The sequence below is a fragment of the Microtus pennsylvanicus genome, chromosome 1 (genome assembly GCF_037038515.1).
Source record: "Microtus pennsylvanicus isolate mMicPen1 chromosome 1, mMicPen1.hap1, whole genome shotgun sequence".
Taxonomy (NCBI): Eukaryota; Metazoa; Chordata; class Mammalia; order Rodentia; family Cricetidae; genus Microtus; species Microtus pennsylvanicus.
In genome coordinates this window covers 146,122,912-146,141,646 of record NC_134579.1, presented here as the reverse complement: position 1 = coordinate 146,141,646, position 18,735 = coordinate 146,122,912, and the positions used below count along the sequence as shown (strand labels likewise).

The 18,735-nt window shown below is 46.6% G+C and overlaps 1 protein-coding gene across 8 annotated transcripts in view; it reads left to right on the top strand.

Annotated features, from left to right (window-relative positions):
- The window catches only part of Lig1 (DNA ligase 1), a 35,645-nt gene that overhangs the window by 8,722 nt on the left and 8,188 nt on the right, over positions 1-18,735 (top strand). For 7 of the 8 annotated variants that reach the window (XM_075991322.1, XM_075991313.1, XM_075991303.1 and 4 more), the window contains 14 exons: positions 2,247-2,342; positions 3,988-4,095; positions 5,121-5,246; positions 5,387-5,462; positions 6,750-6,830; positions 7,079-7,135; positions 10,071-10,243; positions 10,926-11,092; positions 11,468-11,544; positions 12,770-12,861; positions 13,070-13,169; positions 14,206-14,291; positions 15,730-15,845; positions 16,980-17,075. In XM_075991322.1, the coding sequence (XP_075847437.1) occupies positions 2,247-2,342; positions 3,988-4,095; positions 5,121-5,246; positions 5,387-5,462; positions 6,750-6,830; positions 7,079-7,135; positions 10,071-10,243; positions 10,926-11,092; positions 11,468-11,544; positions 12,770-12,861; positions 13,070-13,169; positions 14,206-14,291; positions 15,730-15,845; positions 16,980-17,075 (1,451 nt within the window). The remainder of the gene's footprint in view (positions 1-2,246; positions 2,343-3,987; positions 4,096-5,120; positions 5,247-5,386; positions 5,463-6,749; positions 6,831-7,078; positions 7,136-10,070; positions 10,244-10,925; positions 11,093-11,467; positions 11,545-12,769; positions 12,862-13,069; positions 13,170-14,205; positions 14,292-15,729; positions 15,846-16,979; positions 17,076-18,735) is intronic. The other variant, XM_075991252.1, reaches the window with a different exon arrangement.

The following is an 18,735-nucleotide window of genomic DNA, read 5'->3' as shown; positions in this document are numbered from 1 at the left end:
CCAACAGCCCAGAAGAGCCAGGATTCAAGGCTGATTCGGCCTACAGTCAGCACTCAGTACATGTAGGAGATTGTGATTGTCATGTGGAGTGGTACTTACCCACAGCTCTGGGTAGGAGCACAAAAGTGCAGGTATGGAGACTTCTGGAAGAGAGTCTAAGCTGATCCCTGAAAGGCAAAGAGAGCTAGGCAGGATAGGAAAAAGAAAGAGAATTCCAGATAGTGTGAGTAAAACAGGAGCATCTTAGTCACTTAGGTCTAGAGTTCTGGCACAGGGAACAGAGTTGGGGACACTGAGTGAGGAGACTGGAGAATATCCTAGAGAATGAGCCTGGGAGAAGACTTGGTATGGAGAAGGGCCAGGTGAGAGGCCACATGTGACCTGGGGACTGTGAGCCTGCTCTGATGACTTGTAATGCGGTGACTTGAGATGGGTACTTGTAAAGTTGTGGTGTTTTCATTAGTGGATATTGTGAAGCCAGGTGAATGAGCATGCCTGATCCATCACATCTGAGATGCTCGCCAGTTCAGCCAGTACAGTCTGTAGACTTAAATTTGAAAACCTCAAATTTTGCAATACTTTTGGACCCAAGCATTTCATACAGGGTGGTCTACCACAGCTGAATTCAAAAAGGGAAGACTTTCCAGTATCCCATGAGAAATTTGGGTGTGGGAATCTGCTTTTGATATGGAATGCTGTCAATTTTTAAAAACCCAAGCACAGATTAAATATTCATGACAGAAACCTGATGTGTGAATTGACGTGTACATATAGCATGTCAGATTTTAAAGACTTAGTGTATTCTTTTTTCTTTTCTCATTACCGTGACAAAATCCCTGCCAAAAGCATCTTAAAGATCGAGTTTATTTTGGTTCACACTTTGAGAGTGCTGTCCATAATGATTGGGAAGGCATGACAGTTGGTCACATTGCAGCCCATAGCATAGTGCCACTCAAATTCAGGGTGAGTCTCTCACAATTAAAAACCCCCAGGAATGCCCTCATAGGCACAGAGGTATGTCTCCTAGGAATTCCAGACTTGGTCAAGTTATAATGAATAGCCAATCAGTATTGGTTCAGGACACTCCAAGACCAACTTCTCAGCACAAAGGAGATTTATTTGCCTCAGAGAGACAAAGCGCAGGAAATAGATAAGAGGATGAGGGAGAAGGGGAAGGGAACAAGGGAGAGAGGAGGAAGTGATATTTGTCCATTTGTCCGGGAGGGGAACAAAGGACTATCTTTGGATAGAAGGGGACAGAGGTGGCACATGCAAAGATGGCAGTTTATAAAGTTAAAAGAGGAAACTCCGTTTATAAACTCTTTTAAAAAGAGGAGTTTAATTTTAATTAGGCATGTTAATTAGGTGAGCCAAAAGGCTTTTGATTGCTAGACTTCAGTACTTTGATTGCTGGATTGATAGTCATCCTCAGGAGGAAGAAGTAGCCAAATAAGGGAATAGACCTTGGTGGCTAGCTTTCGGAATGCAATCTAATGGTTTTAAGTAAGGCAGAGGGAATGGGAGAGAAGGGCAAGGCTGCCAGAGCCATGTTTGCCAAGCTGGTGTTGGCTAGAGTTCCTTCAAATAGGAACCTACACCCTTAGCATTAAAAAAAAACAAAACCTGCTAATAATTTAGAATTGAAATTGTGTTCAGAATAATGTATGGTTAAAACTAGGTTCTCCAGTTTGCACCCCCCCTCCCCGCCTTAAGTGCTAAAGTTTAATATCACATATTCAGTTCCCTGAATGCTTCTATGGGTAGAGCTCACAGGGGTGATCTGGGAGCTCAGAAGCCCGTTGTCCATGGTGCCTAGGTCCAAGGTTCTATCCCAGATAGGAGCCATATGTACAAAGGCCCCGAGGTAGGAAACATGGGAATTCTGTCTCTGGTTTTTCTAGTGAACACAGTATGGCTTGAAGAGAAGAGCGGCAGCTTGAGGCTAGCGTGTGGTGAGACATGAGCTGGGGTAGTGGCTGAATCCACAGGCTGTCAGACACCAGGTTGTTATTTACTAGAACTTTTTTATCTTAAAATGTAAGAAGGGGCAGGACAGAGGTTAAATAACTTTCAAGGTCACAGATTCAGAGCTTGAAGGATGAGATGTTTATTGGGGAAGTAACTGTGGCAGGTGTGAAAGATCCGGAACCTTCTAAGTTGCCCCATCAACCAGGCAGTGTCTGATCTCACTAGGGCAAGCACAGATAAACCAGTTGTCAACCACAGTGCTCCCTTTGCTTTTCCAGCTCGGAAGCAGCTCCCGAAACGGACAATTCAGGACTCTGTGGAGGAGCAGAATGAGGACAAAGACAGAGCAGCCAAGAAAAGGAAGAAGGAAGAAGGTGAGGGACCAGGATGAGAGGAACGTGTGTGTGTGTGTGTGTGTGTGTGTGTGTGTGTGTGCGCGCGCACCTACCCATGATATGGAATGGAGACCTTCAAGGGTAGGAGAGGTGTGTGCAGTACAGGAAGTTTGGATTTCCAGATCTGTTATTTAAACCTTTAAGTCAACATTTTGCACTTGGGGCCAGACATGGTGTAATCATAGTACTCAGGATGCTGAGGCAGGAGGATCACTGCCTGTTAGAGGTCCTTCTGGTCCACATAGCAAGACCCTGTTTCAATAAATAAACATTCCATATTCCAGTACATAGACGCTCATCCTGAAAACTGTTTGAAACTATTTTTTTTTTTTTTTTTTTTGGTTTTTCGAGACAGTGCTTCTCTGTAGCTTTGGAGCCTGTCCTAGAACTAACTCTTGTAGACCAGGCTGGCCTCAAACTCATAGAGATCCGCCTTCCTCTGCCTTCCGAGTGCTGGGATTAAAGACGTGCGCCACCACTGTCCGGCTTAATTCAGTATTGTATATAACTAATTTTGTTTTTATTTAATGGAAATAATAATAATAATAATTATTTTTTTTACTACCATTGCTTTGCTGAAGTTTTTTTTGTGTATTTTTCTTTTCTTTTAATATATTCTTCTCTCATACAATACATCCCATTTTCAGGGGAATTATTTTTCATTGGTGGTGAGTTTATCCAAGGATGTACTTTGAGATAAACTTTGTACTTTGAGACAACTGAAAACTCAAAATTCCAGGTTCTGGCTATTACAAACAATGCTGCCATGAACATAGTTGAGCATATACTTTTGTTGTATGAGCATACAAATGTGGAGTTCTATATATTGAGGATTTGTTTGTATTTGTATTTTTATAGTTGTGTGCTGGATATAAAAACTTTCAATAGTGTATTGAATGGAGAAACTAGTGTAAAACATGTGTTTCTGAAAATTAAAGATAATTGTTGCCACCAAAAAAAAAAAAGAAAACTCAAAATTCCCTCTGCTAGTTTTTCATTTAGTGTCCAGCAGGTGTCTCTGTGTTCCTTTGGAGACTCTAGACTGTCAGCCTGTTGAGACGTTTCCCTTTGTCTTGGTGCAGTGCAGGGAAATAGCCGTGGGGATAGATCCAGTGATCATGGGGGCTGACTGTGATTCCATCAGTTGTAGTCTCTGACACAGTCAGGTTCTTGTTTATGTGCTAAGAAAAAAAAAATAGACTCAGTTTCCTGTGGCAGGTTTGATTAATTTGGTGGAGACTTGATTTCCTATTGGCAATCTGTAGTCTGTAAAAAATTTCACTGTAAGTTGGAGATTTTAGCCATTCTGAGTATCTCAAAGTAAAAGGAGTTATCTTTGTCCTAAGGCAAATTCCCCTCAAGTTAGTCTTTGGTGTTATTATTACCGGGGCATAACTTTTCATTACATTTGTAAATAAAAATGTACAGGCTAGGCAAGTGCTGGATTGCTGAGTTACGTGTCATCATTTTGAAACAGGGTCTTACAAAGTTGACCAGACAAAAAATTGAATTTACTCTGTAATTTAGGCAGGCTTTGAACTTGTGACCTTCCTGTCCTGGACTATCTCTTGGGTGGGAATGCCTCTAAGCCTTACTGCCATTTAACTTTTTTGTGTATCCCCAGAAGCACAGACCCCAACAGAAAGTCTCACAGAGGCTGAAGATGTAAAACAGAAGGAAGAAAAGGAGGGGAGCCAGTCCATAGTGCCCCCTGAGCCTGCAAAGTCCCCTGGTGAGTTGCTTATTCCCCCGGCTTCATGATCCTGATTGGGGTGGTACTTGTCTTTGTAGGGTGGGCCATTTAAAACAAGGCACAACTTTCCATCTTGGGTTCAGTGGGAACTCCCAAGGTTATCATAGATTTTGTTTTTACTGTTGGGTTTATTGTTTGTATGAGGGAAAAGAGGAAAGAGCCCTCAAATAATTGTGCTTTTAGACATCAGAAGTGCCAATCAAATACAGTGAACTGAGTAGGTATTTATTAAGAGTGACATCTAAACTTAGTTATAAGATTCAGAAGCAGAAGGGCCTTGGAGGCCATGGTGCAGCTTCTGTGCCCTGGTGTCCTTGAGATCCTTGTGTCATAGGTGACATTTACAAGGACAGTTTTAAGACATACTTGTTCTGGTTTCCTACAAGTGCAAGAAAAGTGAGACTGTTCAAATCACACTACGGTTTTAGTTATTTTTTTTGTGGTCCTGGTGGTGGAGCGCAGAGCCTGGCACATGCTAGGCAAGTGTTTAACACATCTCAGTCCTCTGTTACCACACAGAGCCATACCTCAGCCCTCTAACTAGTGGGTGCTTGGCAAGTGCTCTGCTGCTGAGCCACACCCCTAGCCCCACTCTGGGGATTTTAGGCAGGAGGAGCTCTACCATTGAACCATCCCCTAGCCTCCCCACTGGGGGATTCTAAACAAGTCCTCTACCACTGAGTCACACCCCCAGCTCTATGTTTCTGTTTGTCTGAGACAGGATCTTCCTATATCCTCCTGCCTCGGTATCCCAAATGGCTGGGATTTCAGGCAGATGCTGGGTGTTGAGGTTTCTTTTCACTGCCATTCCTAAGTCTTCCGTTTCCAGTCTAGCTGTGCTTTCATTAGCACTGTGGAGTGAATATCAGGCCAGAGAGGCCCTGAATTTACATAACGGATGGAGAAAGGTCAGAATTGTTCGATTTTCCACTTCTAGGATACAGGGATGTTGGTTTCTTAAAGTCTATAGGTAGAAATAGTTTGTATCACCTTTCTTACTTCAGAGTCAGTAACCCTGCCAAAGACAGAGAACATTCCAGTGTGTAAGGCTGGCGTCAAACAGGATCCTCAGGAAGATGAGCAGAGCAAACCTCCTGCCAGAAGTGCCAAGACACTCAACAGCTTCTTTGGTGAGCACCTCTCTCCCCTTGTTCCTCTGGGCTGTGCAGCCAGCAGATTGCAGACTCTGCTCAGGCAGTGCTGGCTGGACAAAGCTTGGAAGGTGGGACTGTCAGGAGTCAGGTCCTCTACTCCCTATCTTCCCTTGCAGCTCCCCGGAAGCCAGCAGTGAAACCTGAAGTGAAACAAGAAGAGTCAGGTACTCCAAGGAAGGAAGAGACCAAGGGGTAAGTCGTGCCCAGGTATGAGAACATCTAGGACATTCCCGTCTTCATCCCATGACTCAGCCCCAGCTTGGGCTTCCTACTCTCAGAGGGCTTGGGCATTGGTCAGTATTCTAGACATCTTTGGCCCCTGTTGCAAAGCCATAGGATGCAGGCAGAATAAGAACTGCTCAGAGACAGAGTTTGCATATACATTGATTGCTTGGCATCTTACCTGACCTCCAGCCAGCCTCCAAAGGATTGTCTGTCTGTCAAAGGACTGGGGGCACCTATGCAACACAGCAATGTAATCATGGGGATTTCTTACCTCTCTCACCTATCCACCCGTCAGAGTGGTTATGCACTAACTCCAGAACAAAATCTCAAGCCCCTTTGCCCACTGGTCCCCACCCAGCACTCTGTCCTCAGTTCTTAGTACTCTGATTCCACCATCCTGCTTACCAGGTTGAGCACATGTTTCAGAAACAACAAGCATCTTCATTGGGCTCTCCTGAGGACCTCTTTGCCAGCCCTGAGTGGCTAATGGGTATGGACCACCTAGAACCGCTTCTCTTTTCTGATAACTACTGTGAATTAGAGTTGTGGTTCTCGGCTGCTAAGTGATTGTTTTATTGTTATTGGACCATTCTTTTTTTTTTTCTTTCGAGACAGAGTTTCTCTGTAGCTTTGGAGCCTGTCCTGTAACTTGCTCTGTAGACCAGACTGGTCTCGAGCTCACTGAGATCTGCCTGTCTCTGCCTCTCGGGTGCTCAGATTAAATGCGTGCGCCACTACTGCCCGTCATGATTAGGCCACTCTTATATCACCGGTTATGAACACAAGAAAATTTGTTGAATGGACGGACAATCAGGTGGATAGGTGGATAAGCATCCTACAAAGTAATGGGATCAGACCATTACTTTGCTTTACTCAAAACCATGTGGGCTGGAGTTGTAACTCAATGGTAGAGGATTTGTTCAGAATTGTTGCCCAGTGAGGGCCTGGTGGCAAGGCTCAGTGGTAGAGCACCTGCCTAGAATCCACCAGCAAGGAGCTGGATATGGCTTAGTAGAACCACTGCATAGGATTCCCCCTCTGACCCCTGCAGTGAGGGGCTTGGAGTGTGGCTCATTAGTAGAGCACCTATCTAGAATCAATCAGTAAGGCAGTAGAGGCTCAGTGGTAGAGCTCCTGCCTAGTTTCTACCAGTGAGGAGATGGTATTGGTGGCCTTTGGCTTTGTGAGTCAGCTAAATCACAATAGAAACATTCCTCAGAGTTACCCAATTTTATTTCTCCTTTGCCTTCATAGAACCCTGGATCCAACAAACTACAATCCTTCCAAGAGTAACTACCATCCCATTGAAGATGCCTGCTGGAAACACGGCCAGAAGTAAGGAGTTAGCTGTCTTACTTCTGTACTGTGACTGTGGGAGGCTGTGACTTTGACCTCTTTGGAAGGTCTGTAACATCTCTCCCATCTCTATTTTGGGGACACAGCACCATGGGAAAGGATAGTGGATAGTTGCCTCTGCATTTTGGTGTTTTCAAGGCTATCCCCTAGGAGGGTGTGAGGAGGCAGGTTGGATACAGGATATGTTGGCCTATTCAAATGGTTCTTGCATCTCTTTTCTTTCCCAGGGTTCCTTTTCTTGCTGTGGCCCGGACATTTGAGAAGATAGAGGAGGTTTCTGCTCGGTAATTAATTACTCATGTCTGGGGACAGATGCTCTGTGGCTCTGTCCAGAGCATGGCATTGTGTGCTACCTCCTTTCCTGCGGTCTTTCCTCATCTCTTCTCCCCATCATTGTCACTGTCCATTCACAAAAATGGCTCACATCATTTTGAGGCCCAGGCTCAGAAGACTCTCAGCATCATTTCTTTTTCTTTTTGAGACAGGGTCTCTCTATGTAGCCCTGGCTGGCCTGAAGTTACTATGTGGACCAGGCTGGCCTTGAACGCAGAGATTGCCTACCTTTGTCTTCTGAGTGCTGGGATTAAAGACATGCCACAACAGCATCGTTTCTAATGTCATATTCTCTTGCGCTAAGGGGCCCAGGTCCAACCTGTGCTCAAAGATAGCTATGACTGTAGCTCAACACAGAAATCTTACACTTAATGCATCGTGAGAACTGTCTCTTGTTGCTTGTAAATCAATTGCACTGTTCTCGAGTGTGGACTTTGCAGTGTCAAAGATTGAATGTGCCTGTGTGAGAAACAAGGCTCAGCCGGATCTGCAGGGTTAGGAAACAGATTCTAGGAATTACAGGAAATGTTTCACACCGAGTGATTTCAGTCTTGCTTCCACATCTCAAGTGAGTGTAGTCTAATATTGGTTAAAGCGAGGGTGACCTTGCTTGCCACACTTCCCCTGCAGAGCTTTCCCTCCCAGTGATGCACAACATCAGCATCAGTAGTCCATGGTGGCTCCTTCGCCTCTCTCCCCAGTCCTGTCCCTTTCTGGACTTTCTCCTAGGGCTTTCTTCTGTGGTATTAAGTGTTATGGGGTGTACTCATTCAGCCTGTGCTTGTTTGATCAATCTCATTTTTACTTCTCAATGTTGGCTTAAGCTTTTCTGGAATATTTAAATTTTCCTATAACATTCCTTCATTTTTACACATCTTTAGGCTGCCCTCAATGCTTTGTCCTTAGAAATGTTTCCTTGGGAATGTTTAAGAACTTCCCATGGAGAGTAACCCTACAGTGAGGTGATGGAGGACATGGGAAGGGCCTTGAGTACCAGAAAGTGGTTTATAGCAGCACCTGGTGAGGTGGTCAAGGGGACACTTAACATTGCTCTGCTTCCTGGCTTTGTGCCCATGGCAGGTGGCTTGGTCTACCTCTCTGAGACTCAGTTTGCCCATGAATAAAGGAGAGAACATACCTCTGTGGAGACTGAATTTATCAACATGACATAGGGGAGACATTAGCTTTTAGAAAATCTCATACATTATCTACTTAGAAGGACCTGACCCATAGCCTAAAATCATGGGGTACAGGGTTATCCGATTTGTTTGTTTCTTTTTTAAAAGGTTTTTGGGAAGAATTTTTAGAAAACCTTCAAAAGTAATTGAGTGTCGTCATATATCTGGACTACTGGCTTCCTTTGTGTTGATGTCTTTTTCGGGCTTTGGACCATGGTCAGAACCAAGATGGTCAGAATCAAGATGTCAACACAAGGCTGTTAGAGATTCCTGCCTTCATTTGCATTGTGATACCCATTTCTGTTCGGGTTTCTTATCTGGGGTTCCCGCCTGTGGTGTTTAGCTGGCCTGTCCGCAGGCATCCCCTCCATCTGTCTCTGTCCTTTGTGACCTTGATACTTGCTGAAAGTTTTGGCCACTTGGGTGAAGGTCTCACTTTGGATTTGTAGCATGTATCCTCAGAACTAGTTTCAGACAATGCTTTCTCACTACATATAATGTCATTGGTCTAGTCCCCTATCAGCTGGTCTCAAAGCTGAATGCCTGGCTTTTCCACTTAGCAACCTTTTGGGAATTTCCTGTTCCTTTTCTTATATCTACCCACTGTTTCACCTCTGCTGCTGTCTCAGGGTGGCAGAAACAGATTGCCACTTGTTGAATTAAAACAATAGAAAATGATTTTCTCACAACTCGGGAAGCCTAAAGTGGTGGCGACAATTTGGTTGTTGGTTGGCAGGTTGACTCCTCTTCAGATTTGGGGAAAGAACCTGGCACAATTTCTCCCAGCTTCTGGGACTCCAGCCAACCTTAGCATTTCTAGGCTTGTATTATTACCACCTTCTCTTTCTCTGTCCTATTCTTTGAGAGACCTTGGGTTTAGGGTTCACTCTAATCCAGCATGCTTTCCTCTTTATCCTTAGTCCTACCTACAGAGTTCTTATTTCAAGATATGTCCCATTCTGGAGCTGAGTAGATAAGGGTTTCAGAAGGAAGGTGTCTGCACATTCCAACATCTGTTGTAAGAAAACACAGCCTTTCTTTAAAATTTGTTGTTTTTGTCACAGGTCTCATGTAGCTCATACTGCCCTTGATTTGCTCTTTCTGCCTCCACCTCTTGAGTAGTAGGATTAGAGGTGTGTCTCTGTGCTCAGTTTGTGTGGGCATTTGTGTATGCTGTGCAAGCACTGTACCAACTGGACTACATCCCCAGCCTACATGGCCTCTTCAGTTAGGCCATGTAAGCCAGGCAAATAGGAAGCCCACAGTTTCTGTTTGTGTCACCATAACCAACGTTTCGTAGGCAGCCTGGCCATCATTTTCAGTGGCTGAGTGTCCTGGAGTGGACAACCTCGTCCTGAACCTCAGCCTGATGCTTCATGACCTTGGGCAAGTCTCATTCTTTCCATGCCTGTTTCTCACTTGTAAACTGGGGATAATGATGCCACCTATCTCAGAGGGGACAAATGGTGGAAAGGGTAAACCAGCACCCTCTTGGGGAAGTGTCTGTACATGGCGGCTGTTCCGTTAGTGATTACTACCATCTTCATTGTCCTTTTCACAGTCACCCTCCATAGGCAAGCTGTCACTGTTTCCTTGGCTCTTCGTCCCTCTCCTTTCTCTTGTTGCTTTTGCCCACCCCCACACTTCCTGGGACCCCACACCCCACTGTCCTTGAAATAGGTGGACATACTCCAACTCTTTCCTCTAGCCTCAAGATGGTGGAGACACTGAGCAACCTGCTACGCTCTGTGGTGGCCCTGTCACCCCCAGACCTGCTCCCTGTCCTTTACCTCAGCCTCAGCCGCCTTGGGCCACCTCAGCAGGGACTAGAGCTGGGCGTAGGTGATGGTGTCCTCCTCAAGGCAGTTGCCCAGGCCACAGGTAGGAAGCCCAACAGGAGGTGACACTTGGAGGGTGTGAAGGGGTTGGGGGCGGGACAGGATAGACGAAGAGGCCAGTGGGGAAGAGTACTTGATAGGACCAGATTTTTAAGATCTGGGTAGTACAGGGTGTGGAGGCCCAGCCTCTTGGGACAAGAGCTATGGGATGGAAAGGAGGGGTGAAGACAGGCAATGGGACAAACTCAGCCGTTGAATTGCCGTGACTGCCTGCCTGTCCATCCTGCCAGCCTCCTGTTCGTACCTCAAGCGTACCATAATGTGACTCTGATTGAACCATAAACAAGGTTAAGGCACAGCCCATATTTTTATTGCTATTTTTGAAAGGTAGAACAACAGAAACAGAAACAAAATAAACAGGAAGCTGGAGACTGTTAGAGACTAAGATTTGAACAGGAAGCCCTTTTCACTCTTCATTGACTTCGTCCCATCCCATGGATTTTAGTCCCGTCCACTCGTGTCCCTGAGTCTGGGTGTGTTCACTCAGCTGCTTGTCTTCCTCTGAATGGCTGTCGCTTAGCCTTCTTCTGTACTAAGGAAGTGATCTGTAGGAAAGGGGAAACGCCACAAGCCCAGATAGCTGGAGAAGCATCCAGCCATTGAAGGGAGACAGGTAGCCACAATGTCTCCATCCCCTTTCCTTCCCTACTGTCTCCTCCATCAAGGTCGTCAGCTGGAGTCCATCCGGGCTGAGGTAGCTGAGAAGGGTGATGTGGGACTGGTGGCCGAAAACAGCCGCAGCACTCAGAGACTCATGCTGCCCCCACCTCCACTCACCACCTCCGGGGTCTTTACCAAATTCTGTGACATTGCCCGGCTCACTGGCAGTGCTGTAAGTGGAGCGGACTGGCTCATCCCAACACCCAGATGTCCTCGGACCTATAGCAAAGCATGTGGAGGGGATTGTGTGCTTTGACTGTGGGAGCTGAGTGTTCTTTTCTGCTTGTGTGGTTCACAGTGTCTCATCCTGTTCTCCTCTGGAGACCCTGGAACCTAATGCCATGCCTCCTGGGTGGGGAGGGCAGAACTCTTGTTAATGCTTGTTGGATAAAGGGAGAGAGGCAGAGAGCTAGTTCATTGTCATTGCCCTCAGAGCAAGAGGCTACCACAGGTGGTAGTGGTGGCGGCGGTGGTGGCAGCTTTTCCAAAGCTGAAGATTGTCTGGTTCATCCTCTGATGGTGCTGTGCCTGTTCTCCACTTTTTCAGTCCATGGCTAAGAAGGTGGACATCATCAAGGGTCTTTTTGTCGCCTGCCGCCACTCAGAAGCCCGATTCATTGCCAGGTAAACATGGGGCTCATGAGAGTGGGGAGGCATATGGGCGTAGTGGTGAGCACCTGGCAGCTCCAGGTGCTGTTAAAAACCTGACTGCCTTCTGATGAGAAAAGTACCAACAGTTCTGACTTTGCATAGGAATCCTTGGTAGTTAATTTTGCATTACTGTGGTCAAACTGCCTGATGGAGGAAAGGAGTATTTTGGTTCATGATTTGGAAGGTTTGGGTTCATCATGGTGGGGAAAGCTTGATAGGGTGTGTGGCAACAGGAGTGTGTGTGTGTGAGGCTCCTCATATTATAGCAGACAAGGAAACAGTAAGACTAGAACCAAGGCATGTATAATCTGCTGCACAGCGACCTAGTGGCCTGCTTCCATTAGCTAGGCCCTTTCCTGAAGTTCCCACAGCCTCCCAAAATAGTACCACCAGCTGTAGACAAGCATTAAAATGTGAGCTTGTGGGGAACATTTCTTTCTTTTTATTTTTTGTTATTTTTTAAAATTGTTTTTATTGAACTATATACATTTTCCCCATTCCCCTTCCTTCTTCCCTTCTCCCCTTCTATCCTCCCCCTGTTCGTGGGGAATATTTCTTATTAAACTATAATAATTTACTTTCATGGGTGAACTCCCCTGCACTGGTGATCCTACCTAGAGAAGGATCCTGGAGCTCAAGGGTAAATCTGTGATTGATTACTTATGTCTGCCTTGGCCTGAGTTCAACATAAAGCTATCATGAAGGTAGAAGGAAAGTCACTGACTTCTCTTGAAGTGTGTCTTGAAACAATTTCTTAGGTGCTCTGCTCTGTACCTACTGTTTGATGTCGTCAGTTCTCCTAGCCATTCTGTCAGGTAGAGCCTCCAGTTGATAGAGGTGGAGGTGCAGGCGGTTTAGCTACCTGTGTAGTGACTGGCTTAAACCACAGCCTGGGCTGGGTCAGGTTCTTGACTGTGACTTTTCCCTCCTCAAGCCCATACCCTGTCACTGGTGAGGTTCCTGCTTCCTTCTCCCAGGGATAAATAGTGGTCATGGCCATTCCTGACTGGCTTTAGTTTCCTTGTCATTTAGGGGTTATGTGTTATTCTTGGGTTCCTTTGAGGCTATGAAGATAGGACATTGAAGAGGTTCCACAAAAGGTGGAGATTGGGGAAATTGGGTAGACAGGAGCAGGCAAACTGTAGAGGGCAAAACTAGAGAGTAGCCAGCCTGCTCACCCCTGATGCTTTTTCCTCAGGTCCTTAAGTGGACGGCTGCGCCTTGGGCTGGCTGAGCAGTCGGTCTTGGCTGCGCTTGCCCAGGCTGTGAGCCTCACACCCCCTGGCCAAGGTGAGTAGTTCTGGCCCATTTTTATGCCATCACTGTTTTTTCAGGGCTTCCCTTCTCCATCTGTTGCCTGATTCTCCTCTGAATGCTCTTGGGCAGCTTACCTCATTCCTTTCCATGTCACATACCACATACTGCCCTCAGGGACCATGGACCCTGGAGTAGCTGAGGGTCATGTTCATCACTAAACTGCTGGTGGGTCTTTTCATAGAATTTCCCCCTGCTGTTGTGGATGCTGGGAAGGGCAAGACAGCAGAGGCCAGAAAGACATGGTTGGAAGAACAAGGCATGATCTTGAAGCAGACCTTCTGGTGAGATGCAGGGATGGGGCAGTGTGATGGCCAACACGTGAGTGACTGACATGGGTCTAACAACAGCAAGGGACCATGATCATGACAAGGATGACACTGGGTTGTGAGCAGCGAGAGGCAGGCACTGACTGCATGTGGGCCTGCAGGCACAAGACTCCCTAAGGTACCCAGAGAAGAGACTGGTGACCACTCATAATAGATGTTACAGGCACAGAGAGGATTAGGGCTCTGTAGTGAGCCACATGGAGGGACTTTAGTTAGCAGCTGACCAAGCACCTTTGACTTGTGACCATGCTAGAGGAAAGAGCAGTGAGTGGTTCCATAAATATCCCCAAGGCACCTGACCTGGGCCCGACGCTCTGGGTACTGGGCGCACAGCAGTCATGAGTTTCTTACAGATCTCCCAGTGGCTCAGCCTCTGGAGGCTCTACGATCTGCCAGACTCTGTCTGTGAATAAGTCAGCAATAGCCTTGAGTGGGACACAGGTACTGCTCTCAGGACATGAGAGCCAGTCAGCATGTTGTATGGGGACTGAGAGTAGGACACATGAGGACATGGTCACAGTGAAGCAGAGGTGTTCAGGAGCCCAGGTCTGGTATCTCTGTACTTGGACTTGTATATAGACAAGACAGTTTTCAAGTTCTAGAAAGAACCTCTATAGGCTGGACGTGGTTGTACACCTGAAATCTCAGTACACTTGGAATCTCAAGTTATAGGCCGGCTTGGGGTATGTAGCAAGATCCTGTCTTATAAAATCAGAATGGGAATGTGTCTTAGCAGTTGAGTGCTTTCCTAGAATCCATCAGTGAGTGGCTAAGAGCATGGCTTCAGTGATACAGTGCTTGCCTAGAATCCACGTCCTAGAAACCCCTAATGTCTGCTTAGATCCATCCTGATCTGGGTTGGGGGTGTGACCCAGCAACAGAACATTTCCTTCACATGCTTAAGACCTTGGGTTCTACTTTTTCACCCAGCACCACGGAAGAAAACAAAAGACCTTGTCATCCTGCTATCTTCTCTCTAATCCTTTCCTAGTGAGGTGCCTGACCTGGATCGAATCATCCCTGTGCTGTTGGAACATGGGCTGGAACGTCTCCCAGAGCACTGCAGGCTGAGCCCAGGTACCATGCCATGGGCCCTTGAAGCTGGGACTGCTATCCTGCATTGAGCTGGTCTGAGCAGCTGCACCCACATAGCTTCTGAGTACTTGTTCCCTTTGCCGAGACCCTTTCCCTTTTCTCTGAGCTCTCCCTTATAACTTAGTGGAACATGGGCTGCAGCAACAAAGGTTCCCCAGAAGGCAGTGGCTTGGCCAAGGAGAATTTGCCTACATATTCAGAGCCTGGCAGGTGGCCATGGCAGCATGTGTCTGTGCGGCAGTATTCAAGGACCTGGGTTTTTGTCCCTCTGCTATCTTGAAGCTGTTGCTCTAAAGCCTATATGATCAGGGAAAGAGGGGAGCTAATCATGTTGCTCATAAACTGATGTGATCGTATACTGCTCTTTATTGGGGACCTCTGAGTGCCAGCCTCAGTGTCCCCTCGGGGTTCAGAAGAAGACTTACAGCAGGCGCGGGACTTTGATTTGAGGGTGAAAATGAACTCTCCACTACATATTTTTCTGCATCAGTTTCTTTATTCTTTTCCTTCTGTTCTTCTGTTCTGTAAAGTTTCCAGTTTTTATTATTTATTTATTTATTTATTTATTTTTGGATTTTCGAGACAGAGTTTCTCTGTAGCTTTGGTTCCTATCCTGGAACTAGCTCTTGTAGACCAGGCTGGCCTCAAACTCACAGAGATCCGCCTGCCTCTGCCTCCCGAGTGCTGGGATTAAAGGCGTGCACCACCACCGCCCGGCTTAAAGTTTCCAGTTTTTATATCACACAAAACAAAGACAATTCCCTGAGCTTGGACGTCTCTTTATCTTTGAAAGTCCCAAATGTGATCTATATGAAAGACTCCTTTCCTGACTACATGTCCTGCCAAATGGGAGATAGTTGTAGGGAGGTGGCTTCTGATGTATCTCAGGGAGTGAAGTGGAGATTAGACTATGGAACCAAGTCAAAATTTCCCACTGGAGGTCCCACAGAGTAGGGGGGATGACCCAGTATACCAGTACGTGGGAAAGAGTCGTGCCCACTTGTGTATACTCTGCTGAATCTTACACCAAGGAAAGTGCTTATGATTTCACAAGAGATTCACTGTGAGAATCAGTTGATATGCAAAAGTTGGTAGGCCCAGCACCATGTGAACTGGTTTTGCCTCCATAAGAATATGTTTGTTCTGCTGGGTCAGCCTTCTGCCTTATCCACTGAAATCTCACTACATGATTCCTGTGGACTGCAGAAGCTCTTATTATTCCTGATTACAGGAATAATAAGGGAGGCTGGTATGGGGACCCAAGTGTCTCTTCTGAAATGTGGGTGTTCCTCCCCTTGACATGATGGCAGGAGAAGAGAGTAGTAGGTCCTGGGCACATTGGTAGCCTTTGCCTCTCCCTCTAATTCCTTGATTGATCACCTTCCCTCTGCCATCCTAATTTGCTTTCTTCTCCTCCCAGGGATCCCTCTTAAACCAATGCTGGCCCATCCCACTCGGGGTGTCAGCGAGGTACTGAAGCGCTTTGAGGAGGTGGACTTCACCTGCGAGTATAAGTACGACGGGCAGCGGGCACAGGTATGGGTTAGGCACAGCCCTTCCTGTGTGAGGAAGATACTCAGTACAGGTCCTGAATGGTACAGTCCTCTTTTTGGCTTTAATCTCCCGTCTGTTCAGTGAGTGCGGTACCTATCATCTCCAGCTTATGGCAAAATGGGGTTGCTAGAAATTCTGACTCACAGAAGGGTCATCAGGAGATGCTGACTCCCCTGGTACTTGGTGAATACAATATGATTTATGGTTGCCATTCTGGGAGGTCCTTGTGTGATCTTAGTGCAGTGACAGGCATGTACCTCCTGGGACCAATGCATTGGTGCTGAGGAAGTGTGCTGTGGCTTTTCTGTATCTGTGGAATTTGGCACTAGTTTGGCGTTTATCACATGAGGAAGGGATAGCACATGAGGTGAGTGGTACCTGAGGCTTTGAGGCAGTCACAGCAGTGGATTCCACATGTGCAGCCTCAGCAGTGAGTCTTCAGAATAATACTGAGAAGACAACCAGAAAATAGTTTATAATAGTGGTCATGATTATAAACATATGCATATATATGTTAAAGATACCGTACATGTGAGATGGCATGTATATATAAAACCCTGCTTAAATTTTGTGACCAGACAGCATTCAAACAACTAAGCCAACAGTAGAATCCAGAATGGTTTAATTGTAGCACAACTCATAACAGGTTTGGTTGCATTCAGCAAGGTGGATGAGCTTTCAAAGAAAGGGAGGTGGGGAAATGAGAAGTCAGAAGCAATGAAGGCAGGCAACCAGGCTGGTGAAATGACTCAGTAGGCAAGATGCTTTCCCAAGCCTGATGACCTGAATTCGATCCCTAGGACCCACATGGTGCAGGAAGAGAACTAACTTCCTCTGCTTGTTCTCTGACCTCTACACTCAATAGTATGGTAAATCTTGTGCACACATGCATGCACACAAGCATGCATATGCGTACACACATTATATAAATGTTAAAAGAAGAAGAAGAAGATGGTAGATGTCATACACAGGTTACAAGTACCAGGACACTTAAGATGATTTGCTCAGATCTGTGTAGTATCTCACTGAGCTTCCCAAACTTACCAGTGAAGGTGGGGTCTGAAGACAGTGCCACACAGGAAGGGCTTGCCTGACTTCCCTTCCCTGTGATGGTAGATTCATGTTCTGGAAGGTGGAGAGGTGAAGATCTTCAGCAGGAACCAGGAAGACAACACAGGAAAGTACCCTGACATCATCAGCCGCATCCCCAAGGTGAGTGTCTGCCTGCTGAGCTGTGGTATAGACCTCTCTGGACCAACCTTACTTGGGGCTTACTAGGAGACTGAGATGTGTAGCTGTGTGTAGCAGCCTTGCTTCAGTATGGCCTGAGCAGATGTTGCTTATTTTTGCAGTCTGGAGGCAGGTGATTCAAGGCTGTTCTGATTCCACTGTCCTTGGTTGTCTAGCTTGCATCCTATTCTTGTCTCCCTGCAACTGCCACACTTCCAGATAGAAACAAAAGGAAAAGGAGGTTCTAGGCTATGTCTCACCCAGCCCTTGGGGAAGTTAATGCTTTCTTGGACCCCTACCCCTACCCCTGACCCCCTTGGCTTCAACTTGTGGGCACTGTTTAGCACAGGTTCTGACTAACATCCTTAGTAGAATCCTGGATCAGTCTGAAGCCTGTCCAGTAATGAGGCCAAGAGAGGACCTAAAGGGCACTGGCCTGTGAGCAGCTGCGGCTTTACAAGTAGCTCAGAGGTAGAGCAGGGCTAGGCCTTGGGCCAGGAGTTTCTCTGTTCTTCCTCCATGTTGGGAATTGAACCCAAGTCCTCTTGTAAGAACATCAAGTGCTCTTAACCACTGAGCACATCTTGGTTTTGTTATTTCCCGGAAGTACCCTTATGGAGCATGTTTTCTGTGCCCATTCACTCAACAAATGTTGATTAGGCATTTGCTGTGTGCTGTAGCCTGTGGTAGGTAACACAACCAGGGCTTGCTGCCTTCAGTAGAGGGGCGCATTATAGACTCTGAAGAAAAGGTTCAGTATCTGTGACCCTGACTAAGAACCATAACTGACTGTGACATTGCTTAGTGTTCGAACAATGGCCTAGAGTCAACCGATGAGAAACTGGGGGTGTGACTCAGCAGTAGAGCACTTTTCTTGAGTCCACCAGTGAAGGCTGAAGGCATGCCACTCTAGGCATGTTGTCCTGAAGGCCCTATGTTTAGTTCCTTTCGCTGAGGGAAAAGGAGATTTGAATTGGACATTCTTGAATTGGCATGCAGTGTCTTAAACCATACAGCTAGCTCTGGGATGTAACATGAAAGACAATCCCTGGCATTGTACCAGTGTTTTAGTGAGGGAAAAGAAGGCTTCCCAGGGAAGGCAGACCATAGGAAAGAGGGTAGGGAGGAAGGCAGGCATTGCATAGGGAGCTGGGTGTGCAAAGGCCCAGTGCTGTGAGATACCTGCCCCTCAGAGACACAGGCCAGCTGATTTGCTGAAGTGAAGAGAGGACTGGGGCTGATGAAGAGTTCTCCAGAGCCCAAAGAAGTGACACCACTTTTAATAGTAAGCCTAACAGTAATAATCAGGGTTTGTGAAAGTCACCTTGGCTGCTGGCCAGAGATGCTATTGTAGAGTGCAGGATTGGAGACCAGTAGTTGGGGTGGCTGAGGCAGGGTGTGGTAAGGTGAAGGCTCAGAGACCTCAGAGGGGAACCTCAAGGGTTCAGGGGAAGTTGAATGTGGTTGGAGGAAGAAGGAAGTTTCTCTGTGGGTGCTGCTGCCAAATGGCAAGTCACCAGGAAAGCTAGTGCCCCTTAGTGAGGACTCAGGAAGGTCTTTGTGTCTTGCTGAGGTCAGTTGTGGTTCATGAGAACAATGGAGGGAAAAGGAATTCATTGGCCTGCATCTGTCTTTTGACCTC